The 24081-nt window shown below is 45.7% G+C and overlaps 3 protein-coding genes across 10 annotated transcripts in view; 1 reads left to right on the top strand and 2 right to left on the bottom strand.

Moving 5' to 3' along the window:
• Positions 1 to 24081, bottom strand: part of LOC122873026 (NACHT, LRR and PYD domains-containing protein 12-like) — a 657912-nt gene that overhangs the window by 235504 nt on the left and 398327 nt on the right. The gene's annotated exons all lie outside the window — the stretch shown is intronic.
• Positions 1 to 24081, bottom strand: part of LOC122873028 (NACHT, LRR and PYD domains-containing protein 12-like) — a 1034258-nt gene that overhangs the window by 809207 nt on the left and 200970 nt on the right. The window lies entirely within an intron of this gene.
• Positions 1 to 24081, top strand: part of kcnh1b (potassium voltage-gated channel, subfamily H (eag-related), member 1b) — a 58539-nt gene that overhangs the window by 17326 nt on the left and 17132 nt on the right. For 3 of the 4 annotated variants that reach the window (XM_044189320.1, XM_044189317.1, XM_044189318.1), the window contains 7 exons: positions 1531 to 1659; positions 2538 to 2656; positions 6575 to 6967; positions 11569 to 11998; positions 18816 to 19015; positions 19624 to 19876; positions 23468 to 23664. In XM_044189320.1, coding sequence (XP_044045255.1) covers positions 1531 to 1659; positions 2538 to 2656; positions 6575 to 6967; positions 11569 to 11998; positions 18816 to 19015; positions 19624 to 19876; positions 23468 to 23664 — 1721 coding nt within the window. The remainder of the gene's footprint in view (positions 1 to 1530; positions 1660 to 2537; positions 2657 to 6574; positions 6968 to 11568; positions 11999 to 18815; positions 19016 to 19623; positions 19877 to 23467; positions 23665 to 24081) is intronic. The other variant, XM_044189319.1, reaches the window with a different exon arrangement.

Below are 24081 nucleotides of genomic sequence, written 5' to 3'. Positions count from 1 at the left end.
TCCGAAGATCATTTTCTTTTGGGAGAAGTTGCTTGATTTGATCAGTCAAATTATTGTTAAAAGGTTCCTCTGAAAGCCAAACTATGCTTTCCGAATGTTTATCCTGAGGCTTTGGTGACCTTCTTTGATTAATATCTGATATTAGAAGACAAACGTTGTTCATGGAAAAGATTCACTGTCAGCTTTGCTTTAAAAATATGTTGTTTCACAAAAATGGAAAATCTGGCACTCTTTCTACAATTTTCTAGAGAATAATGATTTACTTAATTTATACAGAAGGAACTGGGTGATATCTTGATCACTGATTATGGACTTGGACGAACCTGCTGTGCTGCTTTTCTCTTCCTTTCTCTGTTGTATCTTGTGATCTTTTATTATTATTATTGTTAGTATTATTGTTTCTCGTTTTCTTTACTTTATTTATCTCAAGATCCACTTGACTTCATTGGTAGATTGTAGCATTATGCTTTATTGCAGTGCTTGTGCCTTATTATTAACTCTGTTCCTTCAGAAATAGGCAATAAAAATGTGTTTAAAAAAACAAAAATCCTCGGCCATCAGGTCGTCCTGAAGTGCATCTGTCACAGACGACTTGAGGAGATGCGAAGTCGATCATCGACGGTAGTCTGAGGTTGTGTTTGTGTGTCAGAGCACACATGCTGTTTTCTACTGATGACTGAGCTCTATATGTGAGGATGCGACAGAAAACATAATGTTCGCATGGGACGCTCTCCAAAACCTGACGGGCGCAGTGCCGGTTTGTGCAGGTTGGCCGTGGTTTCCACTTCATTTCAAATTGGCACGCGAAATGGCACATGCTGTACGGCAAGCAATGCGCCATGTGTACCAACAGCACTGTGACCAGTACAGACTAAGAAACACTTTCAAATGGCTTGTAGAGGTTGAATCCAAATAGTAAAGGTTCTGTGGTGTCTGACAACACTTAACAACGATTCAAGATTAAATTTAAGTTCACTACAGCATCGCCACCAAGTGCTGCTGTTTGATTATCAGCTGATTTAGCGCCATGCCTGTCGCCTGCACTCCATTTAACCGAGTTTCCCCGCCTTCGCAGCATCACAGCATCGCAGCCAAACGAAGTGCAGCTGCAAGTGTTAAACTGATCCCACCTATGGGAGGTTGGATTGGACCAATCAGGAGCTCTACTCTGGCCTAACTGGTGGCAGCACATCAGCAAACAGCAATTAAAAACACTCTTTCTGAACTCAGGTCATGTTATCTTTGGCTCTGTAGCAGATGAGACTGTTGGTTTGGTAATGGAGGGGTGCGTCTCATGTTCAGGTAAGATCAGTCGTTAGTCCTTTTCTGGTTGGGTATCATCGAGGACTGGGTCGTCTGGGTGACGTCCACTTGGCACTTCTTGGAGCTGCCCTGTTGACTGTGACTTGGTTTTTTGACACCAGTCCAGAGCTCAAACTGAAATCACTGTTTTGAGTTTTGCTCAGCTTGATGACCCGACAGATTGTTTTTGTTTGGAGTCATCGGTCTGATTTCCTTTCTGTGCTGCAGGGATGCCCGTTTGGTTTTTTGTGAAGATCGCTCCGATCAGAAACGAGCAGGACAAGGTCGTCCTGTTTCTCTGCACCTTCAGTGACATCACCGCCTTCAAGCAACCAATTGAGGACGACTCTTCAAAAGGTGGGTGGGATACCAACAATAAATGCAGGGCAGCTCACTCTGGTCACTCCGCTAGCGTCTTTGTCCACATGGTGATTTACTGTATGGAACATTGAATTGTCAGAGCATTTGGTTCAAGGACGGACATGAAGTCTCCACATTTAGCTCTCCAGACTTCACTCCTACTGGCTGTTGGCAGTGTCAGTCTGATTAACACAGATACATTGAGCTTCATCAGTCAAACCAGAGCAGCAAGCAAAGCAAAGAACGAAGCTGTGAGAACGAGTGATTAGGACCAACAGGTAATCACTGGGTTTGATCAGTCGTACCGCATCAAAACATTTTTACAAGAAAGCTGTTTTAAAATGTACCGACACATTCTACAAATTCCTCCTGTAACTGCTTCATTGGAGACTTGCATCCTTGAAATAACTGCCGCTTGTTCTCTCTGAAAGTCTGTTCAGCCCGGAGACGAGTTTCAGGTTGGTTTGTTTGTCAGAATGGACTGTTTCAGAACATCTCAATAAGGCAGTGGTTAGATGGTTCGAATGTCAATCAAAAGATCTTTTCTGGACTTGTTAAAGAACATCGTGGGTCAGGCCTTTTACCAATAGTTGGAATATATTGATATGTAATGTCCAGAGTTACTGCAGTGAAACAGAACAACATGTTCATGGAACCCGGATATTCCTAAAATAAGGCTGGTCAGAAACTTAAAGATTCAAGTGTAATTTAATGTTCTATGTTTTGGATAATCTATGTTGTCACTGGAGGTAGATACAGTCTGTCCTGTTAGCCACTCCGTTAGTTTACTTTGAAATCCTGCTAAAACCTGTTCAGTTATTCACTGACGTTTCATGTTTACTGAAAGTGATGCTGCCTCTCCATCTCGTTGGCAGGTTGGGGTAAATTTGCCCGTCTGACTCGTGCATTAACCAGCAGTCGAGGAGTTCTTCAGCAGCTCGCTCCAGCTGTCCATAAAGGAGAGAACGTCCACAAACACTCACGGCTGGCAGAGGTAAGATGGCGGAAACTAAAGTCCTTTTGTATTTTCAACAGAACATTTACCTGTAGGAGGATAAGTCCTTCTTCCGGTAGAGAAAATGCCCTGTCATAAGACCCTTCCCCTTTTTGAGGTGAAATGGTCTCTATTCTTCAGTAATCTTCACCTGGTGAAGGTAAAATCTAGTCTTTCAAAACCAAACTACATCTTGTGAGCGCGGTTTTAACCCTGTAAAGCCCAAATTTAGAAAAACACGAGCCTTTCCACCTTTCAGATGTTGTAGGATTTTTAACATTTTAGTAAGTTTTCAGGGAAATGATGTAATATTGCAACGGTGGCCCTAGTGGGAAGCAGAATTTCTGTATTTGTACTCACATTGTTTGAACAGATATACAGAACAACTAAGTGTTCATTTGCAGAGTTGATTGTTCATGATATATACTGTTATGGGGCTAAATAAGCAGTCACATTTTTATGAATATTAATTTATTAATAAAAAAACAGGATAAAATTGTATTTACAAAACTGAATTTCGTCTTAGTCCCAGTGTTCAGCCATATTCATTTGCAATGATAATCCCAAAGACGGTTCTTTTCCTCTGAAAGACGAATATTCATAGTATATATATATATATATATATATATATATATATATATTCATATAGTAGATAACCTGAAGGAATAGATAGGGTGGTGGACCAAGTGTTCAAGGTAGACTTAATCTATTTACACATTCCCTTGAATTCACACAATACTGTCTGGCTAACCTATTATGCGCTCTATTTATCATACTCAAAGCAATACATGCATCCCTCCCAGAACACTAACATCCCCACATTCAGGAATATTCTCACCTGTCCCTGAACAATGCAACAAGCATCCCCCAAAACCTTCCAGAGCATTCACTGACCGGGTGAGAGGACAGCTGATGATACTCCACTCAAACAAGGCTGCAGGCCCCGATGGCGTTAGCCCCGGGGTGCTAAAAGCCTGTGCCCCCCAGCTATGTGGAGTCCTTCAACATGTCTTCAACCTGAGCCTGAGTCTTCAAAGGGTCCCTGTTCTGTGGATGTTTTATGAGTCTGTGGTGGCCGGTGCTTTCCTGTACGCTGTTGCATGCTGGGGCAGCAGGCTGAGGGCAGCAGGCTGAGGGTAGCAGGCTGAGGGCAGCAGGCTGAGGGTAGCAGGCTGAGGGCAGCAGGTTGAGGGCAGCAGGCTGAGGGTAGCGGACGCCAGCAGACTCAACAAACTGATCCGTAAGGCCGGTGACGCTGTGGGGGTGGAGCTGGACTCTCTGGCGGTGGTGTCAGAGAGGAGGATGCTGGGTAAACTACACGCCATCTTGGACAGCGTCTCCCACCCGCTCCATGACGCGCTGGTCAAACAAAGGAGCGCCTTCAGCGGAAGACTCATCCCCCCAATTTTATACTTATATCCACTTGGTACTTAATTTATCTTGCCTGTATTATATTTTGATTTGCTTGGTGCTTCTGTTCCTTTGTGCACTGACGTGATAGTGAGCAGCTGTGGCAAAGGAGTTTCCCCTCGGGGATCAATAAAGTATTTCTGATTCTGATTCATTCACAACCTGTTTCTATCAAGCAAGCTGCTATTTGGGCAAAAAAAAACAAGCCCAGAAAAATTCCCAGGATCAGTTAAATGGATTTTTTTAGATTATTTTTTGAGCATTTTATGCCAGCAGCTTTGATAATGTGACGTATAAAACAGATACGTGATTTCTAGAGATCAAATTGTTTAGGGATTTGATTTGATCGCTCAAAAGTGAATGTGACTCGTTAGCACGTTAAGTCCCTACTACCAAGTCACTGGAGTCTCTGGAGAATCTGATTTGAAGACTGTAGACTGTTCACCTCCACTCACCCTTGTTGTTGTTCTTTTGTTTGACATCCAAACGGATACCTCTGACCCTCTCTGTTAGCCACTGCGACCCACAAGCTGTCGAGGTCAAGTACTCTTTTATATGATTTGTATGAATAAATGCCGTATGTATACTCCCAACTTCAGGAAGAAGGTTTCAAAGGAAGGGAAAAGAGGGATTTTATGGGAGACTCTCGAGGAACATCTACAACCTGCAAGGCGAGGGGCTGATAAGTTCTTCAGCTGTAATTAACTGTGACTAATCGTTCCATTAACTGCAGAGAGATAATTACTGTTGGCACTAATGAATTAATCCATTATCAGGGTCGCTTCACTGGGGTGATGCTGTTTGTCTTCAAGTCAGGACTCTTGTCATATTAAGACATTTTATTTTTACAGTGGCAAGCAAGTTAATTTACTTACAATATGTCATTCAGAAGACAAATTCTTTTCAGAAGCTCAGAGGATTAAAGGTTGGGTATGTGATTCTAATCCAGTACACGTCTTTTTGTCAAATTCAGCAAATATCTCCTCTCGGTCCGCTAACCCTCCGGTGTTTGAACACAGCCCCGGCTCTGTAAAAGGGAAACAAACAAAGAGGCTCGGACCGAGCCACACAACACTATTCCAGCCATGATGTGTGTGTCAGGTGACGTTAAACGACTTGCCCGCGGACATTCAGCTGACTCTCTAGTTAGCCAAGATCTGCTGCTGTTGTGATGTTAGCTGTAGCAGCCGGAGAGTTGTGAGCATCGCTGTCTGGAGCTGCTGTGCTGGCTCTGGGAAACCGTCTCGTCCTCTCTGGCTGTTAGCTTAGCAGCAGCTACTGTAGGGACAGTTTGCTAACCCACAACCAGGCTAAGCTAACCCACAACCTAGCTAACATTAGTTATATTACTTGTTGTGCCGTTGTTCGCTCTATGTCATGGTATTTGTCATGGTATTGGATTTCTCCAGAATCGCATACCCCACCTTTAAAACCTTAAAGTCTGTTTTAGTTTTATTTGTTGACTGAACAAGCTGGTTCATCTCATTTTCAGTGTTGCTGTTCTGGTATATTCTAATAGCAACACACAGTTATAATGTAATGTGTTTTAGTCGCTGTTATCGTAGTTTATTTTATGTAGTTTTTAAAATTAATTAAACTTGGATTAAACAGAGCAAAGATGTAAATATGTGTTTTACAAAATAAACACGTCAAAAGTTAAAGGAAAACAAGTTTATAATCTATAATCAGAGAGGGGGGCATGACATGCAATACAGGTCACCGACTACACAACACGCGCTGCAACCATTCATGTCTCAGAACTTGTTCAAGGTTTGTTCCTGGTAAATCCTGATTATTTATTTATTTTGCTAAACTCTTGTTCTCCCTATTAAGTCAAACGTTTTTAGCCATGGTAGCGAAAAGGCTCTGTGATGGTAGTGTTGGTCTGTCGGTCCACCACTTTGGTCCAGACGGAAACATCAGCAGCAGCTGGACTGTGATGAGACGTGCTTCATCGTTCACGCTCCCCTCAGGATGAACTGTAATAACTGATCCTCTGACTTTCCATCTAGCGCCACCATCAGGTCGACATGTTAACGTGTCCGACACTTTGGTTTCTGACCGAACACCTGCAGAGCTGATGGAGTTCCCATCAGCCTCAGCTGCACTCTGTGTTTACTGCTAATTAGCTAATGTTAGCATGCTAACACGCTAAACTAAGATGGTGAATATGGTAAACACTATACCTGCAAAACATCAGCATGTTAGCATTGTCACTGTGAGCATGTTAGCATGCTAATGTTAGCACTAAGGTCAAAGCAACTCTGTGCAGTACAGGCTCACAGAGCTGCTAGCATGGCTGCAGACTTGCTGCTGTTGTTGTTTAGGTATGAGGATCTCAGGCTGCGCCAGATCTCGGTTAAATTTTGGTTAAATTTAACTTTTTACATTTACTGTGAGCCACTTTGTCTCCATGACGATTTGATCAAATAATTTAGAAATGATAACTTTGTGCCCTGTTTTTAAGCAAAGGCAAACCACAGCAGTTTATTTTGTCGTGTGTCTCAGGTTCTCCAGCTGGGTTCAGACATCTTGCCTCAGTACAAACAGGAAACCCCGAAGACGCCACCGCACATCATCCTGCACTACTGCCTCTTCAAGACCACGTGGGACTGGGTCATCCTCATCCTCACCTTCTACACCGCCATCATGGTGCCCTACAACGTCTCCTTCAAGACCAAGCAGAACAACGTCACCTGGCTGGTGGTGGACAGCATCGTGGACGTCATCTTCCTGGTCGACATCGTCCTCAACTTCCACACCACCTTCGTCGGCCCGGCCGGGGAGGTCATCTCCGACCCAAAACTCATCCGCATGAACTACGTCAAGACCTGGTTTGTCATCGACCTGCTGTCCTGCCTGCCTTATGATGTCATCAACGCCTTCGAGAACGTCGACGAGGTCAGTGGAATTTAATTAATATGTTAATACAAAATAACAGCTTCCTTAAACAACACAAGGAAGTTATTCAATTAAATTCAATTTATTTATATAGCGCCAATTCATAACAGAAGTTATCTCATTGCACTTTTCCTACAGAGCAGGTCTAGACCTTACTCTTTATAATATTATTTACAGAGACCCAACACATCCCACCATGAGCAAGCGCTTGGCCACAGTGGCAAGGAAAAAGTTCCTTTAAGAGGCAGAAACCTCGAGCAGAACCAGACTCCGACTCCAGAGTCCAAGTAAACCGTTAAAGTGCAGTACACGTCGAGTATCGAGTCATTTGACGTGCGTCTGTTGACACACTGGACGTGTTATACCGACAGGAGATGCAGCCGAGGTACAGTAGCCAGGATGTGCCAGTCTGAGGAAGCAAATTCACTAAAACTGCTGTTTTTCCACGTCAGCCCGGGATGAAAGGCATCGAGTGCCACCAGTGTGCGTTGCAAATAATTTGCATCATCAGTTAATTTATTGTTATTGTTGTTATTTATTGTCATTATCTGACAAGTTTCAAGTCTCTGCAGTTTGATTTTCATACTGTACTGAAATACATTTTAAACCAGCAGCTGCCTGTGAGGAGGGAAGAGCGTACTCAGCAGCGTGCTTCGTAAGTTAGCGGTAATGTAAATCACCAAACGCAGAGACTCGGCTCTCTCGACACAGACTCTGTGTCCGGTGTGCCGCAGTCATATGTGATCCGCAGCAGCCTCGGTCCAGTCAGCTGAGCCACGAAATGAAAGGCGCCGGAGTCTAATCAAGATGATGGAGTGGACTGCTTTACATTCATCCAGCGACTTCACAGCATGTAATGACTTCCCGTAGATGCAGAGAGAAAGGTCATGACTGAGCGCCGCTGAACTGCTGACGTGTTAAATATGCAAAACCTTCAGTGTAGCATCAAGAATGCATTTTATTTTTAATGTACTTCGCTCCGCTGTGGTATTCACAGTAGATGACAGAAAAGGCGGAGGGGGAATCCTCTTTCAGCCGAATAATCCAGTTAATCTTCAGCTGCTGTAAGACGAGCCGAGAGTCTGTTACAGATCTGTTTAAAGATGGCCGACGTGATCCTGACTCAGAACTGAGACTCGTCCACCAACTCTCGGCTGTTCAACACGGAGAGCGCGCGCAGTCTGCAGTGGGATAATCTCATGTCCAGATTACAGTAAAGGGTCACGTCACCCAAATCACAAATATATAGATTTTTTTAAAGTTGCCACTCTATTAATTACTGGAGAATTTCACCTGGTTCCTCCCATGAACTTTAAAACATATTTCCCAGCGGGAAGTGCGGCTCAAAGCATCGAAGCGTTACATTTGGAAAAAACTTGTCTCAACGTGTCTAAAAACAAAGTCCTGGTTTCTCTGGATCGGACCTCTGTGTACAGTTTCCATAGAGACTGCTGACTTTGATTGACTATAACTAGTTAGGTTTGTAATGTTGTGCATGTTGTTACCTGTAGTTCTGTGCATTGAATTACACGATTCTGTCTGTAATTAATGGGAATTAATTGTTATTTAGATGTTTGATGGATATTTTGAAACTAATATTTTGAACCTGCGAGTGCAGCTGATGAGAAAACTCACATTTGTAGCAGAGCAGAAAAACGGAATCAGCTAGTTAAGTGGAACAAAAATGTTTTTGACTTTTCCAAATGTTTTTTGCTGAGAGAAGCTCAGAGGAAGAAGCTGAAGCTCCGTGTCGTTTTTTTTTGCCAAAGGTAAATAAATAAATGAAAGCAGTCCGCGGTGAGGTCTGTGGATTACTAAACGAATGTAACAGCAGCTCAACTATTTGGTTTTTGATCTTAGTAAACCAGATGAAACACGCTCACCTGTGAAGGCGTGAGGTGAACTGAATCACACCATAAATGTAGAGTTCTGATATCTGAACGGTTTCACTTCACTCACAACAGAACTGAACGAGGTTCTGTGTCTGTCAGTCTCCCTGACGTCTTCAGATGTCTCATTTTGTCCGACGAACAGTCGAAGAGACTCGGTTTACTATCACAGGAGGCCCCGAAAACCAGGAAGTATACACAGCCGAGAAGCTGGAACGACAAAATGTTTCTGACTTTCCACATTCAGTCTTACTCAACACTTCCTCACAGTATTTGCAAAGCTGATTCTTTTCAATAAATCCCGCAAGTTTTTCTTTTAATATGTAGCGTACAGAACAGAGCTGACAGGAAATAAGGACATTGCGATTACGCTGCAGTATGTTTAGTGTCCTAAACCCCCGTCTCACCAGGACGCCCCCAAGGAAACAGTTTCTTATTCCGTCCAGCTCATCGTGGAGTTGATGGTGTCAGACTGGAGACAAAGAGCAAACACAGAAGTGACGGAGGAGGAAGGAAGGAGGCGACACTCGGTGATCCTGTTGTCAATAACCAGACCGTAAAGTCAGGATCAGGACAGTCCCATATGTGTGTTGAGATCAAAAGGTAATTGGATCATTGTGTTGGGATGAGACCATGAAACCTAATTTGTTCTCTTCAGAAATTGATGATAGTGATAATTAAGTCTCAACATAAAGAAATGAACCAGCTCTCATCTTCTAATCAGGACATTTTGTCTTCATCGCACAATAATTATATTTAATATGTTTTAATCTTATGTCACATTACGGGAAACCAAAACTCGCTATGTCGCAATCATTAGATAATTGCGTCGCGGTCACAGGGACACAAAATGTCCCGTGTGGGCTTCTGTAGAGAAGAACGAAGTTGCTGAGTGAAGGGAGATGAAGTGTCAGGATGCAGCCCCTCGCTTCAGCCCGTTTCCATTCTACCTTCAGTCGCAGCGTCGATGCTCAGCGCCTCTCAGTGCCAGCGGTGAGGGCTGCTAATGGAGGAGCAGTGCATTGTGGGTGTTTCCCCCCGAGGAAACCGTGTTGTTGATGAGAGGCAGCTGAGTGTCTCTGCAGAGCGGCTGCGTGTTTCATGCAGACTTTATCCATCCGGATAAAGAGCAGCTGATAAACGCAACCACTGACTTCAGGAACATTACGTGATATCCGTTTATATCGTGGCCTCCGAGGATTCTGGATTCTGATTGGCTGCAAAGGATTTGGATTAACTTTTAGTAACTGGACAGTTCAACCGAACGCAGAATGACGTATGCGTTTGATAGCAGTTTTAAACGACCGTGCCAGTCTTGAACTGTAAAGACAGCGAGGTTTAGAGAGTTACCTGCGTAACCAACAGCGACCGAAGAACAGGATAAATAGCTAAGCAAATTCAATTCCAAGTGTGTTTGATATTTATGTGAATCTGGACGTCCAAATCAACCACCGGTGGGCGGAGCAACGAGGAGTTTCAAGTTAACGTTAGCTGTGGTGAAGCAGGTAGTCTGAGTGAGAGGGACAGCTGAGGGGCGGGGACCAAACCCCAGACAACAAAGAGAGTCACAGGTAGGCGTTAATTAATCAATTAACTATAACATCGCGGAGCTGAGTGCAGCACCGTTCTCCGTTCAAACGGTGCTGCACTCAGCCTTGTGAACCACTTCCTGTTTAGCTAAATGTTGCCTAGCAACGCCAGTGACGCCAATATTTTCTGATGTTTAAAACTATAAAATGCGAAAATCAAATTTAAGTTTGTACGTTACAATCGCCACATACAACGTATCCCGCAGCGCCGGCGATTAGCTGGAGAGGGCGCGTTACTTTCCGATAACCACACCGCTGCGAGGAGGCGGCTCACTGTCGTTTCATTTTCATTTAAGAGCTATGGATTTGAACACGAACCTTTTTGGGGAACAAAGTGTGAGGAACAGGAAGTAGAGGAGGAAGAAAAGATGGAGACCAGAAAATGAATCCAGAAAACTAAAAACTTGGTTCTTGCTATATTTATGTAATATTTTATACTTTTTGATAAGAAGAGACGTATCATGAAAGCTGATACCTCTCATGCTCAAATGGCCCACTAACTGTTTTTAGATCTGCTGTATTCATTTTATTCTGTCGCCATTTTGTTTTCTTGCCTTTGGGACGTCCTCGCATGTCCTCGACAGCCGGACTTTTCTGTTTCTGTATTTAACGTTATTTTATTGTTGCTTTGCTCTCCTTTTTTGTGAAGAACTCCAATTCACTCCAACTTATTTTGGTAGTTTAGGCCATCGTTTCTATCAGTAATAAGGTTAGCCGTTCATAGCTACAGCAGAATAATTCAGCAAAGAAGAATCCTCTTCTCATATTTAATCGTTTTTCTTCTTCTCAGTACATGAAAAAAGGACAAAATAATGAGTGTAAATGAAAGGAGTGTGTCTGTGATCTAGCCCGCTGATGTTCAGAGTGCTTCAGTGCAGCATTTTCAATCAATAAAAGCATTTACAAAATAAAAGCATCAATAAACGTTTCCGCTCTGCACACAAACAGCTTCCAATCTAAGAAGAGGTCTGCAACGCGGCGTGGAACAACATGAAAACGTGTTTTTGTTGTATATCACAATACAGTTTGATCAGATCAGTTAAACGTACAGTGATGATTCAGTTCACGTCCCCCGGCTGTCCTGCATATCATGAAACGCTCTTCCTCTCCTCTTCCTCTGCAGGGGATCAGCAGTCTCTTCAGCTCTCTCAAAGTGGTCCGTCTGCTGCGTTTGGGTCGCGTTGCCAGGAAGCTGGACCACTACATCGAGTACGGGGCTGCCGTACTGGTTTTGCTGGTGTGCGTGTTCGGCCTGGTGGCCCACTGGCTGGCCTGTATCTGGTACAGCATCGGAGACTACGAGGTGATCGACAACATCACCAACAGCGTGAGGATGGACAGCTGGCTGTTCCTGCTGGGGGAGACGGTGGGGACGCCGTACAGATTCAACGCCTCGGGCTCGGGCCGCTGGGAGGGGGGGCCCAGCAAGGACTCGGTCTACATCACCTCGCTGTACTTCACCATGACCAGTCTGACCAGCATCGGCTTCGGAAACATCGCGCCAAACACAGACGGAGAGAAGATCTTCGCTGTGGCCATGATGATGATCGGATGTGAGTCGTTTCCTGTCATAGTTATTGATCTGTTTTCTTCAGTCGTTTCTTCACAAAATAATCAGTCGCTCAAATTCAATCCAGAGTTCGTCAACACGGTGGCGTCGCAGCCGAGCGAGATGCAGTCACGAAACTGTACGGGTGTGTAGCCGAGATCGAAATGAAGGCCGAGTGCAACAGGTGCGTCAGGAGAGGTCATGAAACATGATACATAAAAAAGCAAAGAAATAAAACGACAATAAGAGACACTAAAAGACACCTTTCAGATTACATTTGAGTTGATTCATTGTTGATGTAACAGCATTGATTAGCACAGCTTTGACCCTTTGAACCCAAAGCAAAAGCACCGCAGAGAAACAGGGACGGGACCACATCCTGCAGTGATGTAGTAATCTGTGATCTCTCTGTGTCAATAAAGCTTTGAATTGACCAATTAACCACTTTCATCAAAATGTGTTGGTCAGGTTGACGTAAACGTATGTAACTGCAGGAACCTCGTCTCTGTCGGCATGTGAAGTGTCACGCAGACCCGAGCAGGCCGTACGTTTGCGACCCTGTTAGACCTCCGGACGCCCGCGACCTCGTCCTCCATCGGCCTTTTCTCGGCAAATCGAACGCGACGTCCCACAATCCCTCTGTACGTAAACAAAGGAGAGTCAGACAGGTCTGCCAATAATTTATAGACGGTCGTCTGACACGCACTGACTCGTGTGCAGCTCAGATAAAACTCACAGTGGCGACTCTGCAGACCACGTCGTCACTTTGTGTGTCGATTGTCGATTTTAGCATAAAAAAAACTGCTATTAAATCCGTCTGCTGTTCAGGAAGCCATCTTATAATCGACCTGCTGTGTACATATTTATGTAACTCGTTCGGTAACCATGGTAACCACGTATGCGTGTCAGCACGTGAGCGTACTTTAGCAGTTAATTTACATTCATTAAGAAGTGCGTGACGCAGCGATCACACTTTCCGTACGAGCCGCCTCTGTCTCCTCCTGCCTGCCGTTATTCATAACGGCCTAATAATACCAATGATGCTGCTGATCAGCTGTTTCTCTGCGAGCTCTTTGTGACACCAGAGAACATGAAGCGCTGAAGTGATGATGCAGGATGACCTCACCAAAGCTGCCCAATCAGCGAGTTACCCGTCAGTCTGTATAACTCCATGTTTGCTCCTCTTGGTTTGTTTGTAAAAAAAAAAAAGTCTGCAGGTGTGAAAGTGACCTTATTCGTCTTCTCCGTGAGGGATAACGTACAGCGAGCCGCTCTGTACATTACGGGATGATATTACACGGACACTTACTAAAGAAATCAATCATTTGACACCAAATATTGATTTAAAAATGATTTAAAAACGTTTCTTTGCCACTTCTTTCTGCGGATTGATATGATTGGATTGATCCAGAGTCTGCAAGAGAAGTAGAATGCCGTAGTTGACCAATCAGTATCGAGTATTCAACAAAGCCGTGTAATAATACGCTTTATCCACCACCAGATATGTTTTTGGTGTCTGGCCTTCATCAGGGTGGTGTCCCAGGCTGTTTTCTAGTTTCTTCATATATACAGTCCGTTGATCAGCCATGTTTCTGACGAATCACCGTAGATCCCACAAAACATTATCATCGTCCTTTTCTTTGAAAATACTTCTTACAAAATGCCATTACACTCACTCGATACAAAAAATTACTTTTAATCTTAAAAAGAGAAATATAAGTGGCCGTAAATACAGAGAAGAATATTCCTCTTACCCCGTCAGTGAGTGCAATATATTTAGATATGAGCTAATAAAGGCTGAGAGGCGGACGGACGGAGGGCAGTTTTCGGTCACAGCGACCTTGAGCCGCTTTAGAGGTAATTGAGTTTTTTCCACCTGCGTCTGTTGAGTCATTTGAAGAGAGTTTCAATCAGTTCTGGAGCTCAGCAGAGATCAGACTCTCCATCAGCTGCCTGACGTCGTGAGACGCTGTTATCAGAAATGACTCCTCTGCCTCCGCCCACGCAGCCCTCACCTCAGCGTTTAAAGGAACAGTCAGCCATTTTGTCTCCACGTGAAGTTGTTAACGCGTGTGTAACTGAAAATCTCGAGTTAAACGTGAAAAATAAGCATTCATTCAGCCCATTTTACACTAATGTCTCCGAATATTACTGATGCAAACAACCCGTTAGGAGCACCAGAAAACACGAGGACAGTGTTCGTCTCTGTGTGAGGTTGCAGTCTTTTGTTTTGGCGGTTTCTACGATCTGTTATCTCCCCGTGAGCTCCTTCTGCTCCGTCCGTCTGCTCCATCTGCAGCCGTTAGTATGAGGGATGTGTTGTCATTTTCACACAGTTGCACAAACACACCTCATCCAGTGATTAAATGTTTACCGTGGGCTCATATAAACAGCTAAACGTCCTCCTTTATCATGATTTGCTCTCCTCAGTCTGTCTAGATAATATTACCTCCGTCATGTCAGAGTCCTGTGTATCATGTGCAGTCGTGTGAACACTGAACCAGACTTTAAACGTTTGTAAATGGATGAAGTGACTCGTTGCAGCAGCAAATGGTAACAGAAAGTAAAAGAAAAATACAGAAATAAAAAGTTTACGCCACAGACGTTTACATCACAGTAATATCATATCGCAGCATAATCGGGCAAATAAAAGCAGAATAACACCTAAAGGTTCCCGTGGTTCAGTTCCTGCGGCTCCATAGTTCCTGGAACAATTTGGTCAAAAAGGGTTATTATTAGTTATAATCTTAACTCAAGGTCCGCTTACTGGCTTTTTCCGAACCGACCCTTCATCAGTTGTTGCTGAGAAGCTTCAGAAAAAGCTCGTAAGTGGACCTTGAGTTAGTGTTAGCTGCTGCTGTCCTGTGCTGGTCTCCCCTGGAGGCTCTGCTGGTCTACGTGCTCAGGATTACCCAGAGGCACTGCAGGGTCTGGCTGTGGTCGTCGCTCTCCGCAGTTCGAGCCCAGTAAAGCTGTTTTACAGATTTAGAAAGGCCTGTCTGCTCGGATCCAGGCAGACAGACGGACGGCCTCTCCGTCAACAGAGATGTGATGAGGCCTGACACGCCGCGGTCTGGCGTGGTGGACTTCCTCTCTGAAATATTAACTGTACTGTCAGATGGGCTGGACTCGTGTCGTCCCTGCTGTCTGCGCACATCCAGCTGCTCAGCAGGACGCCTGATTCGGCCTGAAAGCTGGAGGTGACTGCGCCGATCCGGCAGCTCTGCACAGTAATATTTTAAAACCACACACAGTAATGTGTGTGTGTGTGTGTGTGTGTGTGAGCCGTGCAGTAGCTGTGGACCAGAGCGTAAAATTAACCTTCAGCCGTCAGCAGCTTTAACCAGCTACAGCAGATTTCAACTTGTTGTTTCGCAGTAAGTTTTTGAGGCCCTGCCGTTCATGTCCTGCTGGCTGTGTAGTCGGTAATACTGGTCTGTCCTCCACTTCGGTCCAAGGCAAGATCTAGGCACTGAAACTTGGTTTGGATAGTCCCCAGAGGATGGATCCTGATGGTTTGGGTCTCTCTCTCAGCACTTTGGTGCCTCCATCACTATATAACGTCTTCTCGGTCCATGTAAAAATATCTGGGAGGGTGAACTTCCTTCACTCTGATACTGACTGATATCTTATAATCCAGTCAGCAGATTTCCATGACATGTCCTGACACCATTCCTGCTCTCCAGAGGATGAATCCTTTAAATGTTAATGACCCCATGATCTTCCCTCTAGCGCCACCTTTGGGACAAACTTTACAGTTTTAGTAAGTAAGTAAGTGCGGTGGAGTCTGCCGGGATAAAGACAGCTCGTGTTTCGTTTTGGATTCTTCTCGGGTTCCTGTCAGTTGTTGCTAATTAATTTTTTTAGTTGTTAAGTTTGAACGCAGCCAAATGTCAGTGGGACTCTGCTGTTATGGCCATAATCACTTAAAGATTATTTTCATTGTCAGTGAATCAGCTGGTTCCCAGAGTCCAAGGTTCAGATATCCTGTTTGCTTCATCCAAAACCCCAAAGATATTTAGCTGACTATGATTTATTAGTTAGCTTGTGTGTTAGTGTTACTGTCATCCGGCTGTGACGCGTCTGACTTGTGTATCTTTTGTTGTTGGCCAAACTCGTGTCCGACCTGAACGGTGACGGTGTTTAGCGGTGAACGTAGACGGATGCTAACATTAATTGCACAGTGTATGGACAGTTGCTCGCAGTGAGGGCAGGCAGACAGTTTGTGGAGGTTTTCCAGAGCGGAGAGAACATCTGCAGGTAAAAGCTTTTCCTCACTCGGCCGAAGGGTGAAGAGCTTTAATGTTGACAATTTGTCTCCTTCATCGGAAGCTGCCGTCGTCTCGTGTCACGTCAGGATCTACAGTCTGGATCACATTCACGCACTCAGCCTGCAGAGACTGAAGCTTCACTCACTTCTGACTTTTTCTACCTTTTACCAGTTTGTCATTCTATACCAGAGGCTCCGGTACATCCACTTAGTTGTAAACGACAGACTTCCTGTTTGTGAGTGCTCCCTGTACTGACACTGTATTGAGGGTGCAATGCAGTCTGGGTAAACCTTTTGGTTTCCCATTTAGATTCACGAGGACCACTGAAAGGAGCCGAGTACTGGATTAACCCCCCCCCCCCCGTCAGCTTCCTGGCCCACAGAGCGGCTGCGAGATGCAAGCGGTTGCTATGACAGCCAGCATCTTGGATCCAGGAAGTTTGGCTCATTAGCATAGTGAGCGCGAGCGCTGTAACGCTCACTGTGACATGAGGACAGGGTCTGAGAGGAAGGCCAGAAATAGCTGGTCCACTTTCTTTCCAGAACACCCTCCGTCTCCGCTCTCAGAGACCGGCCCAGCCCTCTGTGACGACACCAGGAGCCTGTTACTGTGAATGGTTCTTAGATTAGAAATGCTTATTTTCTGCAGAAAATCAAAGTTAAAACGTTTATTTGTTTTGTTTCCAGGTGAAGTTTTATCTGCTGCGATCCGGCGCAGCGTCCCACAGACCTGCGTTCACGTCTTCTGCACTTTACATTAAGTGTCGCTGTTGTTGCCCACCGGCTCGTGCAGAGTTTGCTCTCTCCGCCTTCGCTGTAGAGACTCGGGGGAAGCGAGGGCTCGAGCTGCAGAAGCCTCCTGCAGATTTCCAAATAAACGCCGGCCTCTGAGCCGGACCCGAGGTGAACGCCGCCAGGAAGCGAATTATGACGAGACCACACGGTGTAGATTGAGGCCAGGTCTAGAAAAATGATGGAATTGTTGAAGTTTGTTTATTAACATTTCTATTATCATTATTATTTAGTTGTTATTATGAGTGTGTGTGCTGTTGGTTTCCAGCTTTAGCTCTGAAAGTCAGTTTGTAGATGTGAGGCAGATCTGCACTGGCTTCAGACGGCTGTTTGTGAAGTAAATAACGCCAGCTCCGGCAAGATAAAGATAACACAAACAGGGTGCGTGCAGCTTCTCGGCGGTGAGCCTCCGGACCTGGCTCTGGTTCCGGACCTGGCTCTGGTTCCGGACCTGGCTCTGGTTCCGGACCTGGCTCTGGTTCCGGAGCTGGCTCTGGTTCCGGACCTGGCCCTGGTTCCGGACCTGCCGTTGCTGTTTCAGCGTTAGTGTAGAGACTGTACAGTGACCTTTGTGAAGGTCGCAGCGAGTCCTGTGTGCGATGACTGTGACAGTCTGAGCTGCTGTTCGGCGGATGACGGCAGGTTTCTGCTGCTGCTGGTGGGTTGGTATCGATCCGGTGACCCCGGGCCCAAACTGCTGACAGTCTGTGAGGGGGGGGCGGGGGGGCTGAGTCAGGGCTGGACTGCAGCAGTTTGTATTGATGAGCTGAGACACTAACAGTTAACCAGAGACACGTCTGACCAGTGATGGCAGGCTCGGGCCGAGACTCTGAGATGAAGAAACTTTAAGTAGAAACAGTAACAAAGATCTTTGTTTCATCCACAGAGCTGTTTATTATTCACTGGACTGCTGCACAGACGGTAATCGCTGATGCTGTGTTGACTGCAAGGAAAAAAAGGCAGTAAATCGTAGAAACCATCAAAGTTTTGGGAGCATTTCAACTTGAAAGCTGCATCAGTCACAGCTGTTTAACCCTGAACGCCTTTAAGGATGGGTGGAGGAGGAGGAGGAGGAGGAGGAGGAGGAGGAGGAGGAACTGGAGGAGGAGGAGGAGGAGGAGGAGGAGGTGGAGGAGGAGGAGGAGGAGGAGGAGGAGGAGGAGGAGGAGGAGGAGGAGGAGGAGGAGGAGGTGATATGCAAAACTGTTCTGGTGTTTTTGTTGTTTGTGTGTTGTTAAAAGTGTAAAATAACAGTAAAAAAAAAAAAAAAAACGTTGACAGTGCAGGGCAGACATCCGTTAAGGAAACAACAGTCCAGTCTTCTATGATATGCAAATCTGACGTCCGGTGGTGGTTTGTTGCTGTTGGCGGTCCTCACAAATCAACACACTTTTTTTTTTTAACCATATTTGAACCACAAACACCATTAATATAAACAGAAGGATAAACCTGTGCTGCTTCAAAACTCACAGTCGATGTACGAACAGATTTAACTTCTGTTGCAGAACAAAATGTGAAACATCCTTAGCCTCATACGAACCACAGACGGCACAAATACAACGTTTTCGCCACCCTGAGCGGTTCTGTGAATTATTCCTGGCATGAAATAAGACGTTCTTTACAAAATAACATTTTTGGGTATAATTTTGCAAATCATGTTAATAGACATACATTAATAGCATGTGAAATGGGATGACCTGGGATGTGTACTCCATCAAGTTTCTAAATATCTTGATCTGCCTTGTCTTCCCGTTAACAGCGCTGCTCTACGCCACCATCTTCGGTAACGTCACCACCATCTTCCAGCAGATGTACGCCAACACCAACCGCTACCACGAGATGCTCAACAGCGTGCGAGACTTCCTCAAACTCTACCAGGTCCCCAAAGGCCTGAGCGAGCGGGTGATGGACTACATCGTGTCCACCTGGTCCATGTCCAGAGGCATCGACACCGACAAGGTAACGCCTTGCCGACAGAGGCGACGCAGTTCGATTCAGACGACGTCACTGGCGCGGGTTTCTTTCGGGGGGATCTCGGGGCTTCTGTTAACGCCACTGGATCGCGTACGTTAGAGAGTAAACACGGCGGGACAGGAGAGAGCGGGAGGAGGACGCGGCCAGACTCAGACTCTGCTTGTGAGACTCATCTGCTGAGTTACACAGTTTTCCACAACACTGTTGTGTAACGAGCGAATTATTGCAAAGGCCCGGCTGGATCCGCGGAGGCCAGGACTCGTGTTCTGTCTGCACTGCTGGGTGAAATATGACAAACCAGACCAGGAGAAGCAACACTAGACCAAAACCAGTAACATGAGGCCGTCTGAGTCAGCGTCTTCTTTAAGTCTCACAACGCAGTTTTATCTGAAAGCAGATCCTGGTTTTACCTGAACTGGCTGCTTATTTTACTGCTCGTGTGTGTTTTATTTCTCCTGTTGTGAAGCACTTTGTCCTTTGTTTTGATAAATAAAGTTTTATTATTATTATTATTATTATAACATCACTTGTTTTATAAGCGCCGCTTACAGATCAGTGATCAGCTGATATCAGTGTGACCTCTGCGTCCGCAGGTGCTGCAGATTTGTCCGAAGGACATGCGAGCGGACATCTGCGTCCACCTCAACAGGAAGGTGTTTAAGGAACACCCGGCGTTTCGGCTGGCCAGCGACGGCTGCCTGCGAGCCCTCGCCATGGAGTTCCAGACCGTCCACAGCGCGCCGGGCGACCTCATCTACCACGCCGGGGAGAGCGTGGACAGCCTCTGCTTCGTGGTGTCGGGGTCGCTGGAGGTCATCCAGGACGACGAGGTGGTGGCCATTTTAGGTGAGCCTGGAAATGCGTGAACTCTAAACCTGTTTCTGAAAACATCTCCGGGTTAGAGCTTAAAAAACGTCTTCGCTGTGTTCGGCTGCTAATTTTGACTTGAAAATGTAACAAATGGAGAGCAAAACTGTTCTCCTCTGATGATTTATCAGTTAACGTTTAGTTTCCAGCGGGCGGGCGTTGCATTGTGGGAGTGCGTCGGTGATTGTAGCGTGCATGCCGCCATTATTAACTCCTGCAGCGACGGCACCGTTTATATAACCTCCCATTTCTCCCTTAATGACACCGAGTCCGAGCAGATCGACTCCCGTTCAGCTGGTTATTTTCATTATAGCTGAAGACGTTTGTACAATAATCGTGTTTATTGACCCAGTTTAAAGCCAGATGTTCGTCTTCGGTTCCCAGAGTGTTTTCTCAAACTGCTCTTTCGGTCAAACACTTCAGATTTACAACCGGATGAAAGAGAGAATGCAGATTCACACTGGATGAGCTGAAACCACAGAATGAACAATAACAAGAAAAGATATAGAATAGAAATAAATCAGACATCAAACATTAGAATCAGGGACAGCAAACCTGCTGCTACAGATGTTTGAGTGTGTAAAATCAGAGAGGCAGGAAGTCATTGATCCTGTCACACAACGAAATCCACCTTCAAACATTCAAGATTTTTATCGAACCTGTCTTCCGTCCACTAAATATTGTTTTTAACAAAGTCCCGTTGTCTGTCGCGGTGACGGCGAAGCTCTTTACTAACATGAGGCCGACTTCCTGTTAGAAACAGACTCTTCTGGCCGTTGTCCCTGGCAGACTCGTCCATCAACGCTTCGCTCAGGTTTGTAAGAGCTCCTTCAGCAGGAACAGAGATAAGAGTCAGTGTGTGTGTGTTTTAGTCTGGAAGTGAAAAGGAGAAGTGAAAATGTGCTTTGCTGCTGCCAGCTGACGCCGCCTCTGCCTCCGGAGGAAACACCTGAGCTCTGAAACGAAAACGCTGAACCCCGCAGCGTCACCTGCCACACAGAGAGACGCTCCGCTGCTTCCTCTTCAAAACCGAAACGCTATTTGCTATTTCTGTCGGCGTGCGGAGGAATCACGCTCCAGGGCTCTCATTAGCAAAGCGTCTTTTTTTTCTCTTTCTGAAACATGCTGCCTGGTTTTTTTTGGGGGGGGGCAGGCGTTCACCGGTTCAGAAACAAACGGAGTGAAAGAAGATGGAGGAGGCCGACGAGGCGGAGCGCGGCTGAACGAACAGCTGTCAGAGCCCATTGTGCAATTCACAAAACCTGCGAGCTCTTTAACAGCTCCCTGATATCCAGCAACACTCTGCAGCCAGCGAGCAGACGCCGCTCTCTGTTTGCAGAAAACACCCACGTTTTATTTCCAGACCAGCTGGGAGGCTGTGTGGATGTCTAAATATCATGATCCTGATGAAACAACTCACTCACCGAGCACCAACAAGTCACTTCTTCAGTTTAAAACAAATGAATGAGTTAACATGCTAACATTAGCATGGGCGTTACACTTTGCTGTAACGTCCTGACGTTAGCATGCCAGCTTGCTAAAATGCATTAGCTGTATTCCACTGTCGCTGGTGATAATAACACATTTTCAGTATCTTTGCATGCTAACATGGTAATTATACAATATTTGCATTGTAATATTATCATTTTAGCATGCTAACAAGCTAACATGCTAAATGTTACATGCTGAATGCCCTGTTATAATGCACCTTGCGAAGAAACACCCAGTAGTTGTACGTGTCTGTGAATATGCTAATGTTGGAGCATTAGCATGTTAGCAACAGAAAAAGAAAGTGAAAGTTAATTCTTGAGAAAATAATCAGGAGATTAATCGATAATGAAAACATTAACGCTGCGTTCATGCCGTGCGAGCGGGAAAACCTCCTCATTCACACATAATTCCAAGATGGCTGTCACCGCTGTCGTGCCAAATAAATGGAAATTAACTCACAACATAACATTAACTCATTTGTTATCGTGTTGCATGTGGTCAAAGTGGTTTGTTAACATTTGAAACCAGATATGAACGAACGAGGAAAGTGCATAGCTCCTTTTTAATGATCGAAACTGACTGAATTATATTTAATATTGGATTTTATAAAGACGTCACTGCCAGGAGTCTGTTCGTATCGTAGCGCTCAGAAATCCCAAACTAAGATGGCCGCCAGGAGCGCTCGCTGGCCCAGCTGCTGTTCCTGAGATGCTGGGAGGACATGAGACGTGCTGTTTCTGTCCTTTTACATATCTGCCTTTGCTTTCAGAAGCTTTATCAGCAGAAAGAATCGGCTTCAGTTCCTCTCTGGATAAATATTTAGACTGTCACTGCGGACCCCGTCTCTGGTTTCACGTGGCATCAGCTTCACTTCCTCTTTTCACATTAAGACCGATGTTTTCTCGGCGCAGCTGCAGTCTGCATCGCTGCCGTCCTTCACTGTGATAAATGTGTGTTTTCACCGCGGCGCTCTGCTGCTCAGTAACGACCGTCTGATGCGTTCGGCACAGCTCGGAGAAACTGACACTAAACCGGACTTTAAAATCAGATGTTAAATGTATAAAATGACACTTTTGACGCTGTTTCTAGAACCAAGTGTCGCTTCATTTTTTAATCTCTAATTCCTTGATCTTATTCTTTCATGTTTGAAGATACTGAAGCTGATTTCCAGATGAAACATGTGAAGCCACTCTGGTTCTTACTTCACCTGACTGGCAGGTATTTGGGTTGTTGTTGCTTTAAAAAAATGAGGCTTCAAAGCTCGCTGTGAGCCGAAATGAATCCAGTTTGGACTTTTTAATATCAGACGTTCAGGTGTAACCTGGCATAAGATTTAACTGCAGAAAAATCTCCGTTTTAACAGGTTTAGTCTGCTAATGTGTCCTTCAGCTTTATTTCTAATAAAAGTGTTTATTTGTTGTTTTTTAGTTCCAGTGCAGCGGCTTGTTTTATTCTGTCTCGTTTGACCAAAGACCTTTTATTCCACGATGACCCCTCATCACACACACACACACACACACACACACACACACACAAAAACAAAAACAGAAATAAAGAAAGTGCACGGCAACATACTGTGTGTTGCACAGTAATGTGCAAATATAAGACAATACAGAAGGAAAGTAAATAGATGCGTAAACAAACACACTCTGATATTATACTGGCCATTATCTGAACAAACTTGGAAAGACTGGAAACTTCCTGAAACAAGGAGAACTCCTCCGAACAGCTGACATCGTCGCACACACCGGGAGCGTCATTTGTCCCGGAGGCCGAATATGAGCTGGTCAACAGACTGAATCTGCCGTCTCTGTGTTCAGCAGCAGAGTAAACCCCGGACGTTCGTCTGCCGTCTCTGCCGGCACGAAGCCAAAGCAGGAGGCTGTTCGGACCAATCGGCAGCAACGCTCGACGTACGTCGGTTCGATCGGAGTACATCGCAGGTTTGACCACCTGAAGGCGCTGCAGACACGATGAGCTAGCTTGTCTCGTAACGGCGTTGGGTGTCCTGACTCCTCAGATCTGCTGGTAAAACTGTCTGTAACCCGTCCGTCTGTCCGTCTGTCCGTCCGTCCGCAGGTAAAGGGGACGTGTTTGGGGACGTGTTCTGGAAGGAGATGACGTTGGCACAGTCCTGCGCTAACGTGCGAGCGCTGACCTACTGCGACCTCCACATCATCAAGCGGGACGCGCTGCAGAAGGTTCTGGAGTTCTACTCCGCCTTCGCAAACCACTTCGCCCGAAACCTGGTGCTCACCTACAACCTGAGGAAGAGGGTGAGTCCGCACACCTCCGCACACCTCCACACACCTCCTCACACCTCCGCACACCTCCGCACACCTCCTCACACCTCCGCACACCTCCGCACACCTCCGCACACCTCCTCACACCTCCGCACACCTCCTCACACCTCCGCACACCTCCTCACACCTCCGCACACCTCCACACACCTCCTCACACCTCCACACACCTCCGCACACCTCCTCACACCTCCTCACACCTCCTCACACCTCCGCACACCTCCTCACACCTCCGCACACCTCCTCACACCTCCGCACACCTCCTCACACCTCCACACACCTCCTCACACCTCCTCACACCTCACACACCTCCTCACACCTCCTCACACCTCCTCACACCTCCGCACACCTCCTCACACCTCCGCACACCTCCTCACACCTCACACACCTCCT

Source organism: Siniperca chuatsi, linkage group LG3 (genome assembly GCF_020085105.1).
Source record: "Siniperca chuatsi isolate FFG_IHB_CAS linkage group LG3, ASM2008510v1, whole genome shotgun sequence".
Classification (NCBI taxonomy): Eukaryota; Metazoa; Chordata; class Actinopteri; order Centrarchiformes; family Sinipercidae; genus Siniperca; species Siniperca chuatsi.
This window is presented reverse-complemented; position numbering and strand designations above follow the sequence as displayed.